This window comes from Pipra filicauda, unplaced genomic scaffold, assembly GCF_003945595.2.
Source record: "Pipra filicauda isolate LSUMZ 115617 unplaced genomic scaffold, ASM394559v2 scaffold536_size338551_pilon, whole genome shotgun sequence".
Lineage (NCBI taxonomy): Eukaryota > Metazoa > Chordata > Aves > Passeriformes > Pipridae > Pipra > Pipra filicauda.
Genome location: NW_024104683.1, coordinates 77886 through 94054, shown reverse-complemented (window position 1 = coordinate 94054; position 16169 = coordinate 77886). Strand labels below are relative to the sequence as shown.

Sequence of the window (16169 nt, the reverse complement as noted above, 5' to 3'; positions counted from 1 at the left end):
TTCTTGAGGATATGTTTCAAAAAAACATGGCTATGCATGAAGCCTTAACCGAGGACAGAGACTTTGGCCTCCCGTGACAGGGGCTCAAACGTTGCTCTGAGCAGGTATCAAACTTGAACCTTGCACTTGCATGGGCCTTGAACTGAACAAGGACTGCAAGCAAATGCACATGCAAATTCTTAACCAGCCATGGCCCCACATTCCCTATAATGAGGTCACACACACCAAGAGCCCTTTTTAAAACCAATTTCAAATTCAGAGCCTTAGATCAGAAATTTCCTCATTCAGTGGACAGGATGCTACAGACAAGCCAGGCACCATCCTGACTGCAATAACTGTATGAACCTGCACTGCAACAGTTGTTCCCTACTAAATATTCTGTGAATCTTTTCTGTTTGTATTCTTTGGGAGTTAGTTTACATCTTAGTAGCTAGCAAGCCTGTTTCTTTCCTTTCATTCATTGAACTAAGTATTCAACCACAAGTAAGAGATTTAGATGTGTAATTCTCATGGATATGAGCCATAACAGCCCCCTGGATTTGCTTGGCTAACTCCCTTTGTAGGGCTCTGAAGGCAGTACTCATCTTTGAAATAACTGTTTAAATAAAAAACAACAGCCCACCCCTCCAGACCCTCTCACATCAACAGACATGGTTTTCTCACATGTCAATATGAAGAGCTAAAACGTGTCTTTATTTTCACTGGTGTCTTCTATTGCAAGACTATTAAACGGCTGGGTAGCTTGATAATTATGGGATGTTTTTGTACAATTCATACAATGAAGACTCCCCAGTCTGACAAACCTCTGCTTAGTTATACCACTGTACTTTTTTTTAAACTAGGTAAGAAAATTGAGTTTGAAGGATTGTGTCTTTCACACAGACACCCATACCATGTATATATCCATCTGTAAGACTCAGGGCAATTTAACAACAGTATTTTTATACCTTACAGAAGTTTTTACAAGGTTATTTTTTCACACACATTTTGGACATGATTGTTCTGCATTTAAGGGCAGTTGCTGTACTTTGTCTAGTGAAATACAGGCCTGGATCTCAGCTGAACAAAAGCTTCTGAGGTCTCAAATATAACATGTATAATTCCATTAGATGTGCACCAATCACCCTCCACACACTTCACCTCTAAAATGAAAGTCATTACACAATTTTACCTGAATGCTTTAGGTCTCTAGCTTTTTCTTCGGAGTGCTGACATTTAAGCTCTAGTTCCTTTTTATCTTCTTCCAGAAGTTCTAGTTGCTGTTTAAGACGACTAATCTCCTTATGCAGTGCTTGATTCTCTAGCTGCTCTTCCAATTCTTTGATCTGCAGTTGGCAAACAAGAGCATTCATCTCAATAAAATCCATTTTCTGTCCCTCCTGTTGACAAATAACCCACTAGGCACAGTTATCCTGAAAACATAATGTTATAGTATAGGAGTGAACTACAAGTCCTAGAAAGAGGAAAATGTTTGAACGAGAGCTGAAGAGATTTTTCCGAGAGATGTCAGAATTTCCTATTATGATCCCAACTTGCTTTATCTCTTCTTTAGAATATGTCTTTAGCTCTAAAGTACTTAAGCTGTAAGTCGCTCCCTTTTCTTTTTATAGAATTTTTATCACATAATTAGAATTTAATTTCAGAACATTTCCTCATTTGAAGCACGAGAACGTTGACATTTTTGTTCTCTTACTGACTGCTTCCACTGACAGGCTGGTTATTTAAGCTCCCTTGTCTCAACTCATGCAGATGCCAGCGGGTGAATTATGGAATACCTGATTCAGAGGCAGCATTCAGATGCAGAGTAGCAATAAAGTCCCAGCTCCCTAAATATGTACCTTTTGCTCTAGACTCATTATCAGATTTGTGAGAACATGCCTCAGGGCTAAAGGAAAGCTCATTTTCTGAGAAAGCAATGGTGATTTCTCCCAGCTAAGAGATTTATCTAGTCCAGTTTTAAAGAATATATTTGTTTATATCCCAGCATTTTAGATCCTATTTAGATCCACACTGTAGCATTCAACTACCCTTTCCCTGCTCCAGTATGCTTGGCTTTTCCCCATCCATTTCTTTAGCAAGACCCAGACTACTACCTCTGCCTAGGAACTGCCTACCTCTCACCTCCTGGTATTCTAAGCTTATCCTCCCAAGATAGCCTTTACACTACTCAATGTCCAACATATTCTCCCGTCATCTCTTTACTTAATGGAACTTGACTTAGTGCTTGTAACTGCACTTTACTGACATTCAGAATAAAATACCTACCTAAACCAGAGGCTTCAGGCTGAAAAGCCTTCAAGTTTTGTACTCGTGTCTTAACAGTGACCCAGAAAAAGGGAATCAGAATCTTCTCAGAAACTTAGCTTATAAACTCTGAACTCTTAAGCGGATAAGATCTCAAATAACTCTGAATACAATAAAGAGACGACACTCCTTAAATTCTGGAGACTTTCAAAGACTTCCACATAAGGGGAAAGAAACACAGTTTTACCTTTTGCTGGTGTTGAAGCCTCTCTTCTTCTAATGTCTGGGTTAGCTTAGCATTGTCATCCAAAGCCTTCAAAAGCTGTTGATCAGGAGCAGAATTTTGCAGAAGCAACTGACTCTGCCTTTTCATCTTGTTCTGTTCAATAAACATCTGCCAAAACAAAACCCACACCCAACAAAAACAACAGTTAGGCACAGTCTAATGCTATCCTGGGGAAAATAGCAATTGGAAAGAAAATGAAGTTAACAGGGTGTTAATGTGGCAGAAATAGTGAGGAAGAAGGTGAGAAGGAGGGGGAAAGGAAGTTTGAGAGTAAAATTTACAGGAGCTAAGCTCACACTGAAAGGAACCAGGTGTTTGCTGAGAACCACCCACTGCTACACCTCAATTACCCACACGTTGGCAGCATTCAAAGTTTAAGCACATCTCTGAATTTTGTTTCCTGGAAATGGGAACAATCTGGCCTCCATTTGGGGAGCTCTGGAAAGACTGAAAGAACTCTAGGTGGAGGATAAATGTCTGTGAATTCATAGGTTACCTCCTCAAACATGTATGCAAGCCTTGGCATAAAGCCCATTTATTTGAGGGTTACCTGGATATGTGAATGATGGAGAATCTTCGGGAAACGAATTTCACTCCATGTCTGTGTAATCACTGTATGCACTTGCCCCAGGAAAAGGCATTTCAGGGCAATTTCAGCCTTTTAGTTCTGATCCTTGTGTTCTTTCCCCTTCCCAAGTTACATTTTTGATATGGCGAATGAACATTGGGGGGGGTGAAAATCAAATAGTCTGAAGACTTGACACTGATAAAAATACCACACACTCCTCCAGGCTTCACCTAAGAGGTGCAGAGGCTGGCAGCACATGCAGTTTCTGTGAGAGATCTGCTCCTTCCAGACTGTTTAGGAACCCGGTAATAAGAGATTGCTTCCTGACAAAAAAATTCCTAGTGAAGTTATTCTGCACCTTGACATCTCTTTCAGGTAGAGGTTTTCCCCCAGGCAACACGGGCTTCCACTCGAAAAGCTCAGCCATGCCTGTTCTTACAGCAGAAACAGGGACTGGGTCATGCTGAGGTCTCAGATGAGTGTGCACAGGTCAGCAGAGCCACTTATGGCAGGAGAACAGAGAACAGTCTGAGAATGCAGATGCTCCCTCAGACCGTAAAAACACTTGTATTGTAGAGCACAGCAAAAGCACGAAGGTATTTTAAGAATAAGGTATTAGAAATACAAAAATTCCAAATTCCCATCCTATTCATTCACAAACGAAATGTACAGACGAAATATGGTTTCTTCCCATCTGGTGCTACTACAATGCTATGTGATTTACTTGTTTTAATACAACTGGATATCCAAGAAGTACGAGCTGATGCAGATTTGTGGCAAGCACTCCATCCAGTGCTTTGCACAGCCACTTCAACTGAGCCTTCCTAGCAAGCAGCTCTCTGGAGCTGTGCAGACAGAGACCCACTGACCGTGCTGAACTCTGAGTGGCAGCACAGCCTGACCCTGCAGGCCAGCAGGAGCCAATTGATGCGGCCCTAATAGCAATAAAAACTGCCCTGAACACTCCACTGGGCAGAGCTGGGCCGTGGGGGCAGCAATAAAGCACTGGAAACATTCGATGGAGAGGAAATGATGAACGTAGGCTCTAGTACTGCACTTTGCTAGAAAACAAACAAAACCAAATCGATGACAATACACAGGCCACAGTGGTGTGCTGCAAATGTGCACTGGACATCAGCTCCCTGTCCCTAAATTCTGCCAGTCAAACCATTATGCTTATGTTACCTTACACTAGTAGGGCAGTGGCAAAACCAATTCAAAGGCAAGAGAATTCCAGAATCAAAGTTACCCACAACAATCCATAAAGGTTTGCCTTTGCATTGCCACTCATTCCTTTAACAGTTTATATTTTTAAAAGAAACAGCATCTTTGAAATATCATAGTTGAGAAAGGCCCAAATCACTGCTAAAGAACTCAATACTGGGTCAAAGCCTCCTGTGTTGCAGTCAAGTCACTCAGAAGTTATTTAACCCTGACAGAACCAACATCTCCCTAAAAGCCACCTTTAGCAAACATCTCAGTTTACCCACTGTGAACCTTCAAAGCAAAGTGAAAACTTGGATTTATCCTTTTTGGAATCTAAAAAATAGTTCGAGGTGATCTATTGCAGATTTTCTTCACCAAGTTGCTGCCACTAGATCCAACAGAGTTGTTCCAGCCTGAGGGAGCAGAAAGCTGCCAAAACAAGAAGAAATCAAGTAGAGCAACTTGATTTCTTCAACTTGAGCAGATACTTCACCAAATGCAGAAAATTCATATTCACTTTGTTTCATGTTCTTCTGCAAAATGAAAAAAATCCTTTTGAAGACCTGGGTGAAAATTTTTTCATTCGGAAGCTTTCACATAAAGTCCTGCATTTTCAATCACCATTCTAAATTGCTTTCATGATACTGCAAATACGTTCCTGCTTACAATTTATATACATATATATATATATGCAAATGTCTTCAACACCACAAAAAAAATTGTTGCTTATAATGTAAGACTGCAATCAGACCGCATGGGGAGTCCCATCCATTTCAGAAGTTACTTACACATATGTTCTTTAAGTGCCAGCATATTCTAAATGGAAGGGACAAAACTAGACAGGACAGTTGTGTCAGACAAAGCAGACAGAAAGCTGGTGATGAACTGATTGCAAGTTTTTAAGAGGCTGCTCTGTGTTTGAAACAGGACAAAAAAGACCCTTAGAAATTATTTCTAATTTAAAATTTAAAAAAATCAATTCCTGCTTCAGCAGGGCAGAAATCTGACTGTCTGCACAACCCTGAATATTAATTAAAGTGACTGCTGAAAGGGCAAAACAGCTACTAACAAGATTACTTGGACGAGGTGGAATTTAACCAACGAATGGATTAGTTCCGACTTTGCCACCTGCTTGACAATTATCTGCAGAGTATCCCAATCAATGCTGGAAACACAAGTCGATAGTGGAGGAATCCACTGAGACCACAACTGCAGTTAAAGGCAGATCACAAAGAAAAATAGTTTGCTTACACCTATCATTCTAATTTTAAAAATCTCCAAGTGCTGTGCAAACCAGTTATGTATCTTTCCCCCCCCAGTTTACGAAGAGAAGCCTCAAACCGCAGGAAATCTGGGACTTGGCCACCTTCCATTAGTAGACTTTACACAAGAATTGAGGAGGTGAAAAAAGAGAAGGGGGTGAAAATACTGGAAGTTTTTCCCTTGACCTCAGTGGGACCACACCTCATTCTCAGACTCTTGCTCCAACCATTACCCAACAGAGCATTCGCTGCAGCTGCTTTTTGTTTACACCAGAGCTGAAAAAGGAATTCTTCCTCATTAAAAAAGTTAGAAAGCAACTGCGTTAGTGTCAAGTCCCTGGGAACACTGACCCTCGTTCAAGTAACGTTCAGGGGAAAACTGGACGCTTTCCAACTAACTCTTCTCCCAGGAGCAAAATGAGGCCAAAAGAAATGCTTTAATATCCATGTGTGACTCCACTTTCATCTGTACATCATTTGGGTATTTGCCATTTTTGTCTTAGCTACAGCTTGAAGGGAGAAGAAGGTCCCAATACAGCAGCACTTTTATACTGGGGTAATCACTGGTTGCATAAAGTAAAATAAAAATCAGTGGCAAACACTATACAATATGAATAGAATAACAAAAGGCAAATAGCAAGGCAGAGTAAAATTTGGGAAGTCTCAAACAGAAAAGATCACTTGACTGAGCAGTTGGCCCTTATTTCAATCCTGAGCAGCGCTGCCCCATCCCCTCCCACAGCCCAGTGAAAAATCAGTGAGACATGCTCATGGAGTGGCAACCCATTCATCCACATTTGTCACAGTTTACAGAAGCTGATGCCTTTTGCATCCTGGGTACCCTGAAGCCTTATGTTCAGACCTGAAACACACCCCAAGGGAGGTAGGATCAAGGTACTTCTATCTCCCCAAAAGAACAGGCTGTTTGAAGGATTTTTATGTGACGGAGACAGTGATCTGGTGATTATGGCCTGACAGAGCACTAAGTAGCTCTAAATTCAGAAGGTACTTGGATTAAAATATAAGTCCAGGTGTGGCTTTTAATTCAATGGCTAATCAGGGAAAAAAAAAAATATATTCCTTTAGAGGAGCCAAAGACTAGTCCTAGTTGGATTTTCAAACTGCAAAAGAAAACTGAGCAATGTGACCATGAAAAAGGACATGTGCCTAATATGGGCAGCCAACTTGTCTAGATGAGTAATAATACTTTAGACTAATAAAGCTACAATACAGCTGGTTTTAGTTATTTGGCTAATTGCCAGACAATGTCTGAAGGGACTATTTCTAAAGAGTTAAAAGATGTAGCATTAGCACTTTTTGTGGCTCAGAAGAAGAGGTCTAATTTATTCAGAATGGGAGAACTGGAGTAGTTAAGTCTATTTCTTGTCCATCATTTGCTTCTCACCACAGAGAAGCTTGGAGTATGTATTTTGAGCGTGAGAAAACTGAATTCCCATCAAAGGTGTGACTTCCTTAAAACCAGAGTATTATTTATTTTACCAGCTTGTTCTATATAAAAGAAGTTGACAAATTACAGCACTCATTCTTTTCTTATGAGGCCCAACCACCCAAGGCCCAAAATAAAGGGAAAAAAATAATCCTAATTGTTACTTATTTCTGCATTTCCTACAGGGATTTTTTTTCTCATGGTAAAAGCATAGTGATACATTCTATAATGCTCACAGTCTTGCAGCATTTATACACCATCTAATATGTTCAGAAGTAGATCACACACCACATAGAAAAGGAAGAAACCTCTTCACTTCTTTTCCCCATAGATTGACTGCCTGAACAAAACAGATGGGGGGGGGGACAGAAAGAGACCAAAGAGATAGTTTCCTGGAGCAGACATCTGTTACCATTTCACAAGCATGTTCTTGGGAAGAAGCCTAACAAAAACATTAGCATTACATCATACTTCAAAAGTGGTAACATTCAAGCTCAGGAGAATTCAAGCACTATTTATCATGTTTAATTATTATTTCCAGTTCAGTCAGCTGGACAGCAAATTAATTACCTTCAGATATCAGTTGCTGCTGAACTCCCCCGGTAATGCACAGAGTGTGGTACTTGTAAGCAGAGTTGCTCCATGAGTGCGGGTTTTGCAGGACCCACTCAAAGATGTAGCACATTAATGCAAAAGTCCTCACAAATTAACCCAAAAGTCACAAATGCATCTGAGGAAGCACTCTCTGGGGGCTCACATCATCAAGATAACCAAATCCACTGCATGCAACCTCATGAGTAGTGCAGACATCTGTTAAGAATGACAATAATTTCCCCCAAGTCTTATAAAATGATAGCCACCTTTTACCTTTCTCTATGGGAAGATTCAGTCTCAGAGTAAGTAATGTCAGCTGTGCACTGGCCCACCTATGGGATGCTGGTATTTTGAGGAAATACAAGTTAAATGCAAACATGTTGTTGTGCAATAGTTACTTAGAAGCACAGACAGGTGTAGCATGGCATTTTAAGGCATCCATAAGTATTGAGCATTGGAGGGAAAGTCAATGGAAGGATGAACGATGCACATTACAGATCCACTTAATTTTTTATCCATCTGGATCTTAGTTCCTTTGAATGCAGCCTTTCAACTTCTCAACTGGAAACATTTTTACAGGTTACCATAAACACCTGGGAAACCTTTCACTTTTTGCCAGTTGTGCATTTTGAGCAAAAGCCTGTGCTAGACTGAGAAGTGAGAGGCACTCCAGCAAACTGCTCAGCAGTTTGACACTTCATTTCTATTTCTTCACGATACAAAGGACAAAAACTAATAGTTAATATTCTTCATAGCAGCTGATACGGGGCTGTGTTTTGGATTTTCGCTGAAAACAGCACTGATAACAGAAAGATATTTTCCTTATTGCTGGGCAGGGTCTACAGAGAGTCAAGACCTTTTCTGCTCCTCACCCAACCCCACCAGCAAGTGAGCTGGGGGTGTACAAATTGCTAGGAGGGGACATAGCTGGGGACCCCAACTGACCACAGGGATATTCCAGACCATATGGCATCATTCTCTGCACGTAAAGCTTGGGGAAGAAGAAGGAAGTGGGGGACATTCAGAGTGATGGAGTTTGTCTTCCCAAGTTATATGTGATGGGAGTCCTGCTTTCCTGGGGAAGGCTGAACTCCAGTCTGCCCACGGGATGCAGTGAAGGAATTTCTTGTTTTGCTTTGTTTCTGTGTGCAGCTTTTGCTTTACTTATGAAGCTGTCTTTATCTCAACCCATGACTTTTCTCATTTTTATCTTCTGATTCTCTCCTCCTATCGGGGGGAGTGAGCAAGGGGCTGAGTTTCCAGCTGGGGTTAAATTACAACATCTCTTTACAAAATATTTTTGCAAGGCAGAATGTATGTTTAACAAACCACTTATGTAAGATTATTTTGTAAAACTCCTGAGATTTTTACATCGCTAAGACTTTCAATTTACTTCTCACACCATGTTCCCCTCTTTTGGCTTGCTTTGGCTTGTATGTATTGTATTTTGCTCATCTTTGTGGAAGAGTGCTTTTCAGGGCTAGCCTCTATTTTATTGCAATGGCCTTCAAGATACTCTTTACCTTCCTTTGTTTTCCTGTAAACTACTTCACAAACAGCTGAGAGATCTTACAGTGTCTCTTAAACCTGACACTAGAATTCTGGTTAAGCTTGCCAAGATTCCTGTGTTAACAACCCTGTTTTAGTCAGGCAGGTACAGATTTTTCCATGCCTCCGCCCCTTACACACTCTATTTATTTAGTTCTTTTATGCAGATTCCTGTACCTTTCACAACGGATTGTGACTCACTTCAAATCCTCTTTGCTTTTCCTTCCCCCTCTCCACACCACGGCTGACAATATTTACTCAGTTTCTTTAGAACCTCTAAAGAGCATGAATTCTAATGTTTGAAGTTGGATCATTTTTGATTAATTAAATATATATTATGGTGGTGCCAGCAGCATGACTATAATTAAAGCTGTATTGGGGTTTTTTATTTTAATCAAAAGCTCTGATTTTCAAGTGCTCGCTCACTCCTATATGTGCTCACTCCCCATCTCTTGCTCCACATCTTTCCTCTCCTCCATCTGCGTTTGCTCCTGCACACATGCTCACCCACCCATTATCTCTCACACCTGCACTCCCAAGTGCTCACCTGTGGCAAATCTTCCTCACCTGTTAAAAGGGCAGCAGGCAAAGGGCACCCCTTCAAAAAGCAGGCTACACCCGTCCCTTCCCTGGTCCCTTCCCATTGCAGCTCCAATGCAACCTCAGGAAGGCAAAGCTGGAGGATGAAGCCACACTATGGAGAAAGGGGTGACTGTGAATACGTGGGCCAACCACCCCATGAAGGCAAACTTCAGATACCCTAGCCCCCTGAAAGACAACGTGCCCACCACCAAAGAAGCCCCTCCGCAGGCAGCACTTCTATATTTCAAGCTAAAAGACGTGTTTGGGCTGTTTGAGATATCACAAACACTAAGATGTGCCATTCCACAGTCTCTGCCACGGTGCTGTGGTGACAACTGCATTACTTGGAGCCTATTTCCTTTCTTGAAGTGCTCCAAAGAGGCTGAGCACAAAGCACTGGACGTACAGTGTTGCCCTTTACTCAAAAGCTATTCCTTCTCTCAACACCGCACAGCTTATCACAACCAACCACTGTGGCTTTTGCAAAATCCAGGCAAAAATTCAGCAGAAAATTTGTTTTTTAAAAGAAACATTCTGTATGGACAGAGAAACCAGGTGGCTAATGAAAACAAGCAGAAAATCCCTGAACATCCTTAGCGTAATCCAAACAACAGCTACTGTAAGCACATCCTAGAAAACTTAGCTCTCAAAACACAGCTGTGACCTTGTGACATGATCCATGTGAGAGAACACTCACACAACCTCACTCAAGCAGAAAGCTTTGCTGCTGTGGCTGCAGTTGTGGGCCAGAGCCTGTGTCTCTAATGTCTCAGGTCACTCAAGGGACACCATTAGTGTGAAACCATGCCAATGATAACAGATTTCTAACTAACTTGAAATACTAGTTCCCCAAACACACATGAGCAAAGCCTTTTTTGTCATATGCTCCCCTATTTCAAAAAACTTTCTAAACATCTTTCTGCACAGCGGGATACCGAAGGAAGACAAGCAGGCACACACAGGGACGACTAACGCAGGCTGAAGTTCACTGTTGTAGTGACTCCATCTGAATGGGAGAATTTCATGGAATGAAAAGCTTCAAGTGAGCAGCTACAGTGACAGCCTGCAACAACAGGGGCCCATATTCTCAGAAGAGACAACAACTAAATCATCACAAAATCCAAGGAGTACCTGTTTGCAAAAAACCAGCATTTCTTTGGACTTGTACTAAACTTCTTGCCTCTTAGTTTGTTACTCAATTACAAAAAGTACTTTCAATGTAATTGTTCAAAACGAATATGTACCTGAACATTACAGTTACGAATCTAAACAGAAGCAACATTCTGCCCTCAAGTATCAGATTATACTTTTATCTGAAAAACAGCTTAACTACATATTCATACTCATTTCTGAGAGATGTAAGACCTTTATGTACAATCTTCTGTTGTCAGTTAATGAGCAGAAGCACAGAATTATTCTGTACTTCAGAAGACAAAGCAAAACAATAGGAGATGTAGGATTGATACTGTAATAATGCATGCTAAATGTACATTCTTAGCAATATGTTTTCTTAAATGCTGCAAAGTTCTCCAACCTTTTCACAAAGCACAGTCAGGGACAGAGAGCAAGTGCAAGAAACATCTGGGTTCATTTCCTCACCCCTGGCTTCCAGACTGTCAAATTTACTTACGTTCTATCTCAAATTCTCCAAAATTTTGTTCTGTTTAAAATGTTGCAATGATTCTGTTCCTACCCAAAACACTCAAAACCCAGCAAAACCCACAACATTAACAGAACACACTAAGTCTGTTCACTGTTTTCTATACGGGTTCAAAATGCATATATGCCCTTGCTTAAAATAACTGACTGAATGCAGGCAGCTGTACAGGAGTTATTAAATACACTTTTTAGCTTTTTTCTTTTTTTTTTTGAGACAGAGCAGCAGCAAAGATAAAAAGCAAAAGAGCTCTCTACTCGAAGCTGACTTCCTGAAGGCTAAATACCTGCTTGCTGGCAGCCACGGTTTCAAAATCTAAACTCCATATCAGATATCACATGTTTCCCTTTAAAATACTTCAGTATTGATGATTCATGTAATTTTGATACACAATGGCTTTCTTTAAACTTAAGCTCCCTGAAAAATGATTACTTAGGAAGCCCAGTTTTTATTAAAGAAAATATTGATGCACAGCTTGGGATAGAAAACCTTGAAAGTAAAAACCAAGTGCAGAGCTTTTAAAATCCAGAATGCAAACAAAGCAAGAAAAAAACCCAATCCAACCTAAACCAAACTCATGATTTTATAGGGCTTCAGTCTATCAACAGAATGAAAGCATTTGTTAGCATTTTCTAAGGCAAACATTGCCAGTCACAAGCCAACAGAGCAGCCACCAGCCATTCCATCATGCTACCCAGTAACTCATTTTCCTCTTTGGGAGTTTATATCTTTTCTAGAACATGGAAATGATTTTTTTTCAGCTTGAATGCTCCCTGCAACAGCTTATTCAAAAGGTACATGTTACACAGCAGCCAAACTTGCACAAAACTCAGCTAATATTGTATTTCTGCAGCACTTATTTTATGAGTCTACATACTTTTCAGGAACGACACAGTGCTTCAGATTGTATCACTAGAGGGGCAGATAACCCCTCCCAGATCCAACCATCATTATAAGCCCATTATAAGCCTCACCTTAAAAGGGGACATAGCTAAGACTGCAGGAATAATTCTGAAGTGCTTTATAAACACTCTTGAAACAGTAAACTCGTTTTACAGATTAAGTATAGATGTTAGCTAAGTAGGACATGGGGTTGCACAAGAGTGCAATTGGTGAATTGAAATCAAGTCATCCAAGGTGGTAAGTTCTTGCCTAGTTGCAATGTCTTAATTTTACAAGATCCCTTTTTCTCAACTACTCACCTCTTGTGCAAATGACTCTGCTTTCTTCCGCAGGTTCTTTTCCAGTTCAAAGTTTACACGGAGCTCTTCATATTCCTCTACTGCCATCACAGACACTGTTTATAATAAAACAAGATCAGAAATAAAAGTCGAATGGATCAAAAGAACTAATGTTTGATAAGCTGTTATTCCCTAGTGTCATGAATCCTTGTCTGACAGTGTAACCTAGTTTTACATTTCTGCCTACACTTTGCTTTGTCCTACTTGCTCTAAACCTCATATATATGCACAATTACTGATCTGCTGAATGAAGCAATACTCCTCTATTCAGACTTAAAATCTCCAGTAACAGACACAAGGTAGCACAGACCATATTTTACCTCTTTGGGTCTAAGCAACCAAGGCCTCGAGAGAGCTTTGCTGACTCTATCAGAGACTGCTGTGTTATTTTTGAGGCATCTGTATTTGTCTGCCTGGTTTGAGTGAGGCTAGATGTGCCCCTTTACAACAGAGATTTAAAGGAGCCCCAGGAAGAAAGCAGTGCAATTTTGTGTTGCCTGTATTTAAACTGTGCTCTCAAAAGCGAGGCTCTACGGGTGGCTAAAGCTTAATCATGGACATGCTTCCCAAACCACTCTGAACAGGCTGCAGTCCAGGACAGCAAGGATCATCTGAAAGCACTCAACTGTTTATTCCTAACATGGCTCAGTGATCACCTGCAATATCTTCGTAGGCTTTAGCTCTTATTGGCTGAAGACTAGTTTGCAAGGGGATGACACTGGATTTCTAACACAGCTGTAAACAGGTTCCTTACTTTTTTGGAGATAAGCACAATACCCAATAAACAACCCACATACTTAGAAAAGCTTAAGACAAATTGAGCGCCTCTGCCTGAAATGCATTGAGTACACAGCTCCAATCCAGTGCCCCACAGACACAGGATACAGTAGGTATTGAACAGATGCTCTGGTAACTCATTTCAAGCATACAAAAAAGTCTTGCTTTATGTTGCCAGTGCATTAGGACCTAGACCTTTCCCCTTCCTTCCTGGAAAACAGGCAAATGTGAAACTAGGGGTTGTTCCTTTGATCATGCTTAGAAAAAAGAAAACATTTAAGAAACTTTTCATCTTCCACACCATCCCATCAAAATCTTTATGCTCACGTTTCATTAATGTATCTGAAGTTTGCTGTTATAGGAGTCTTCAAATATTGCCTGTCATAAGCTTAAGCAATGTAGACACATGGAAGAGATGGACACTTGGTGGAAGCTTACAGGATATGCCCTAACAGAACTTGGCCAGACTCACTGTCTTCCGCTTCAGGAAAATGTGAAACAGCCAGTTAAGACTTTTAGCCAAATAATTTTTAATTTCACGAGGCTAAATAAGGAACAAGAGAAAAGAGCACAGTAATCCAAGGCACAAAAACGTTCCCCTCCTCTCTATACTTCTTTGGGGTCAACCATTGCTCATGCAGAAGCACTCACCTTCATTAAGCAAAAGCTTTTCTTTTCTGAGCCACATCTCTTTTTACACTTTCTGATTTCCTTCCATAATTTGGAAATCTTATTTCTCACATTCTAGCACTCTAGCACCTTTTTCTCATCATCCTCTGAACATAAACCAAGTCGCTCCCAAGTCTTTAGATATTCAAAATGGTTAGCTGTGTCCCAACTGAAATGAAAACTGATATAATGTTTTAGTAAAACAGGTAACTGAGGTTCAATACTCCACCTCTTGGAAGGACTGCCTTTGCCACTGCAACTTGTGCCACACAGAAAAAATGTTTCCTATCTCATGTTAACACCTGCTATTTAAATTGTCACATTTTCCTGGAGTATGGATAGGCTAGAACAGTCCATGTGTTTATGCAGTGCCTGCAGCAGTAAGGTCGAGTGTCAGATCTGGACCACAGTCGCTGTTCTGTAACCTACTCTTCACACTACAACATTAAAGCTCTGAGGCTTCTGCAAAGGATGCAGCAAACTGTTAGAGAACCTGCTGAGACCACACACCTCTGTTACATTTCTCCAACAGTTTTTGTTGCTTATCAACTTCCGTTGTCAAAACAGCCTTTTCTTCTTTCAATTTATTCACCTAGAAAAGTAGAAAGAACACACAGAAAATAAGGGCACTTTAATCAGTGGCATAAGGCATATAGCACAGCTGTAATGCAAGCAGTATTTTGCTTTCATCGGCTGTGTTTCTTAGGTTTAGCTTGATGCTAGGGTTTCCAATGGGATGGAAAGCATTTTTACTCCACCTTGAGATGTCATAACGGATGTCATAAAAGGGTTATGAGCCAGTCCTCCCACGGCATGTTGCAGTCACAGCTGCAAATATCTTTGGAACCTTTCAGGATCAGGCACCTGGTTGAAGTTACTAGCTTGCCCTTGACTTTTTGCATTTTAATATAGTCAGACTTTTGGCTGTTTTTCCTGGGCTCTGTTTATTGTCCAAGAGCTGTCAGCTGTGTCTTTCTGAATGCAAGTCTTGCATAGACAGGAAGAGCCACTAAGTCCTGATTTGCATCAGTACATGGCTTATCCAGTTTTCAACCAGGAATGAAACTCTGCTGGCTCAAAAAGCCAATTTGCTGGTCTAACTACCATGACAGGGCACTGCCAATGGCTAAACTTAAAGATATGCTTGATGGAGTAGCACCAGTGATTAAGCTACGTGTCCTACAAAAGTATTTCTTGCACACCTACAGGTTAAAGGAAATCCAAAAAACCCCTGCAGGCTGTGATGAGCTGTCAGGAAGGGGAGGTGACAGTTACAATACGGGCATTTGAACAGATCCCACAGATGATGAAAGGTCCCGCGCCAGCAGCAGGGGCTGAGGGGGCTCTGACAGAGAAGGCTCCTTGTGGGCACACAGCCCGAGCGATCCAGCACGGGCAGGCTGGCAGGACTCACGATTAGATAGGATTCAATTAACTTCACAACTGAGCCTTTTTAGCAAAATTAGATACAAAAAGTACCGACTACACGCTAGCACGGTCTCGCCTTCCATGGTACAATACATACTTCTTCAATTACTTCTACAAGTTTGCACCTCAGGTTTTCCAGTTCAATGGCTAAGGTCTTCTTTTCCTCATGAACAGACACGACTTGATCTCGCAGCTCTGCAGTTTGAGGAAGGAAACGAAAAATATATTTTATTCAAAAACCAACAAAGGAAATGTCATAGCAATGGGAGCACGGCTGAGTACGAAACACCTAAACTGCACATCGAGCACCAGTTATAATCAAGGTACATCCTCAATAATTTATGGAATTTGCACAAGTGTCAAGTAACAGATCTATAAGAGGGCTACAGTTTCAGATTTACTCTGTTGAGGTAAGCTGCCTTGTTCAGTACTGCAGTCTTTATTTGCATCCTGAATGATTCATTTCCTGCTACAATGGGGCCAATCCTGCCACCACAGAGTGTCCTCAGTCCTACTCAGGAGACTGTCACGTCACAGAGACTCTGGTATGGAGGCAGCAGAAAGCCATTTTTAAGAGGCGTCCTTTAAAACAAATTAATGCACTTTAATTCTTTTTGGATCATGAGTTCTTGTCACAAGGGAAATAAACAAAACAACAGG

The 16169-nt window shown here is 40.9% G+C and overlaps 1 protein-coding gene across 2 annotated transcripts in view; it reads right to left on the bottom strand.

Annotated features, from left to right (window-relative positions):
* The window catches only part of SHTN1 (shootin 1), a 62251-nt gene that overhangs the window by 21441 nt on the left and 24641 nt on the right, over window positions 1–16169 (bottom strand). For both annotated transcript variants that reach the window (XM_027726094.2, XM_027726092.2), the window contains exons 6-10: window positions 15607–15704; window positions 14592–14673; window positions 12597–12691; window positions 2492–2638; window positions 1172–1325 (exon numbers count right to left, since the gene is read on the bottom strand). In XM_027726094.2, the coding sequence (XP_027581895.1) occupies window positions 1172–1325; window positions 2492–2638; window positions 12597–12691; window positions 14592–14673; window positions 15607–15704 (576 nt within the window). The remainder of the gene's footprint in view (window positions 1–1171; window positions 1326–2491; window positions 2639–12596; window positions 12692–14591; window positions 14674–15606; window positions 15705–16169) is intronic.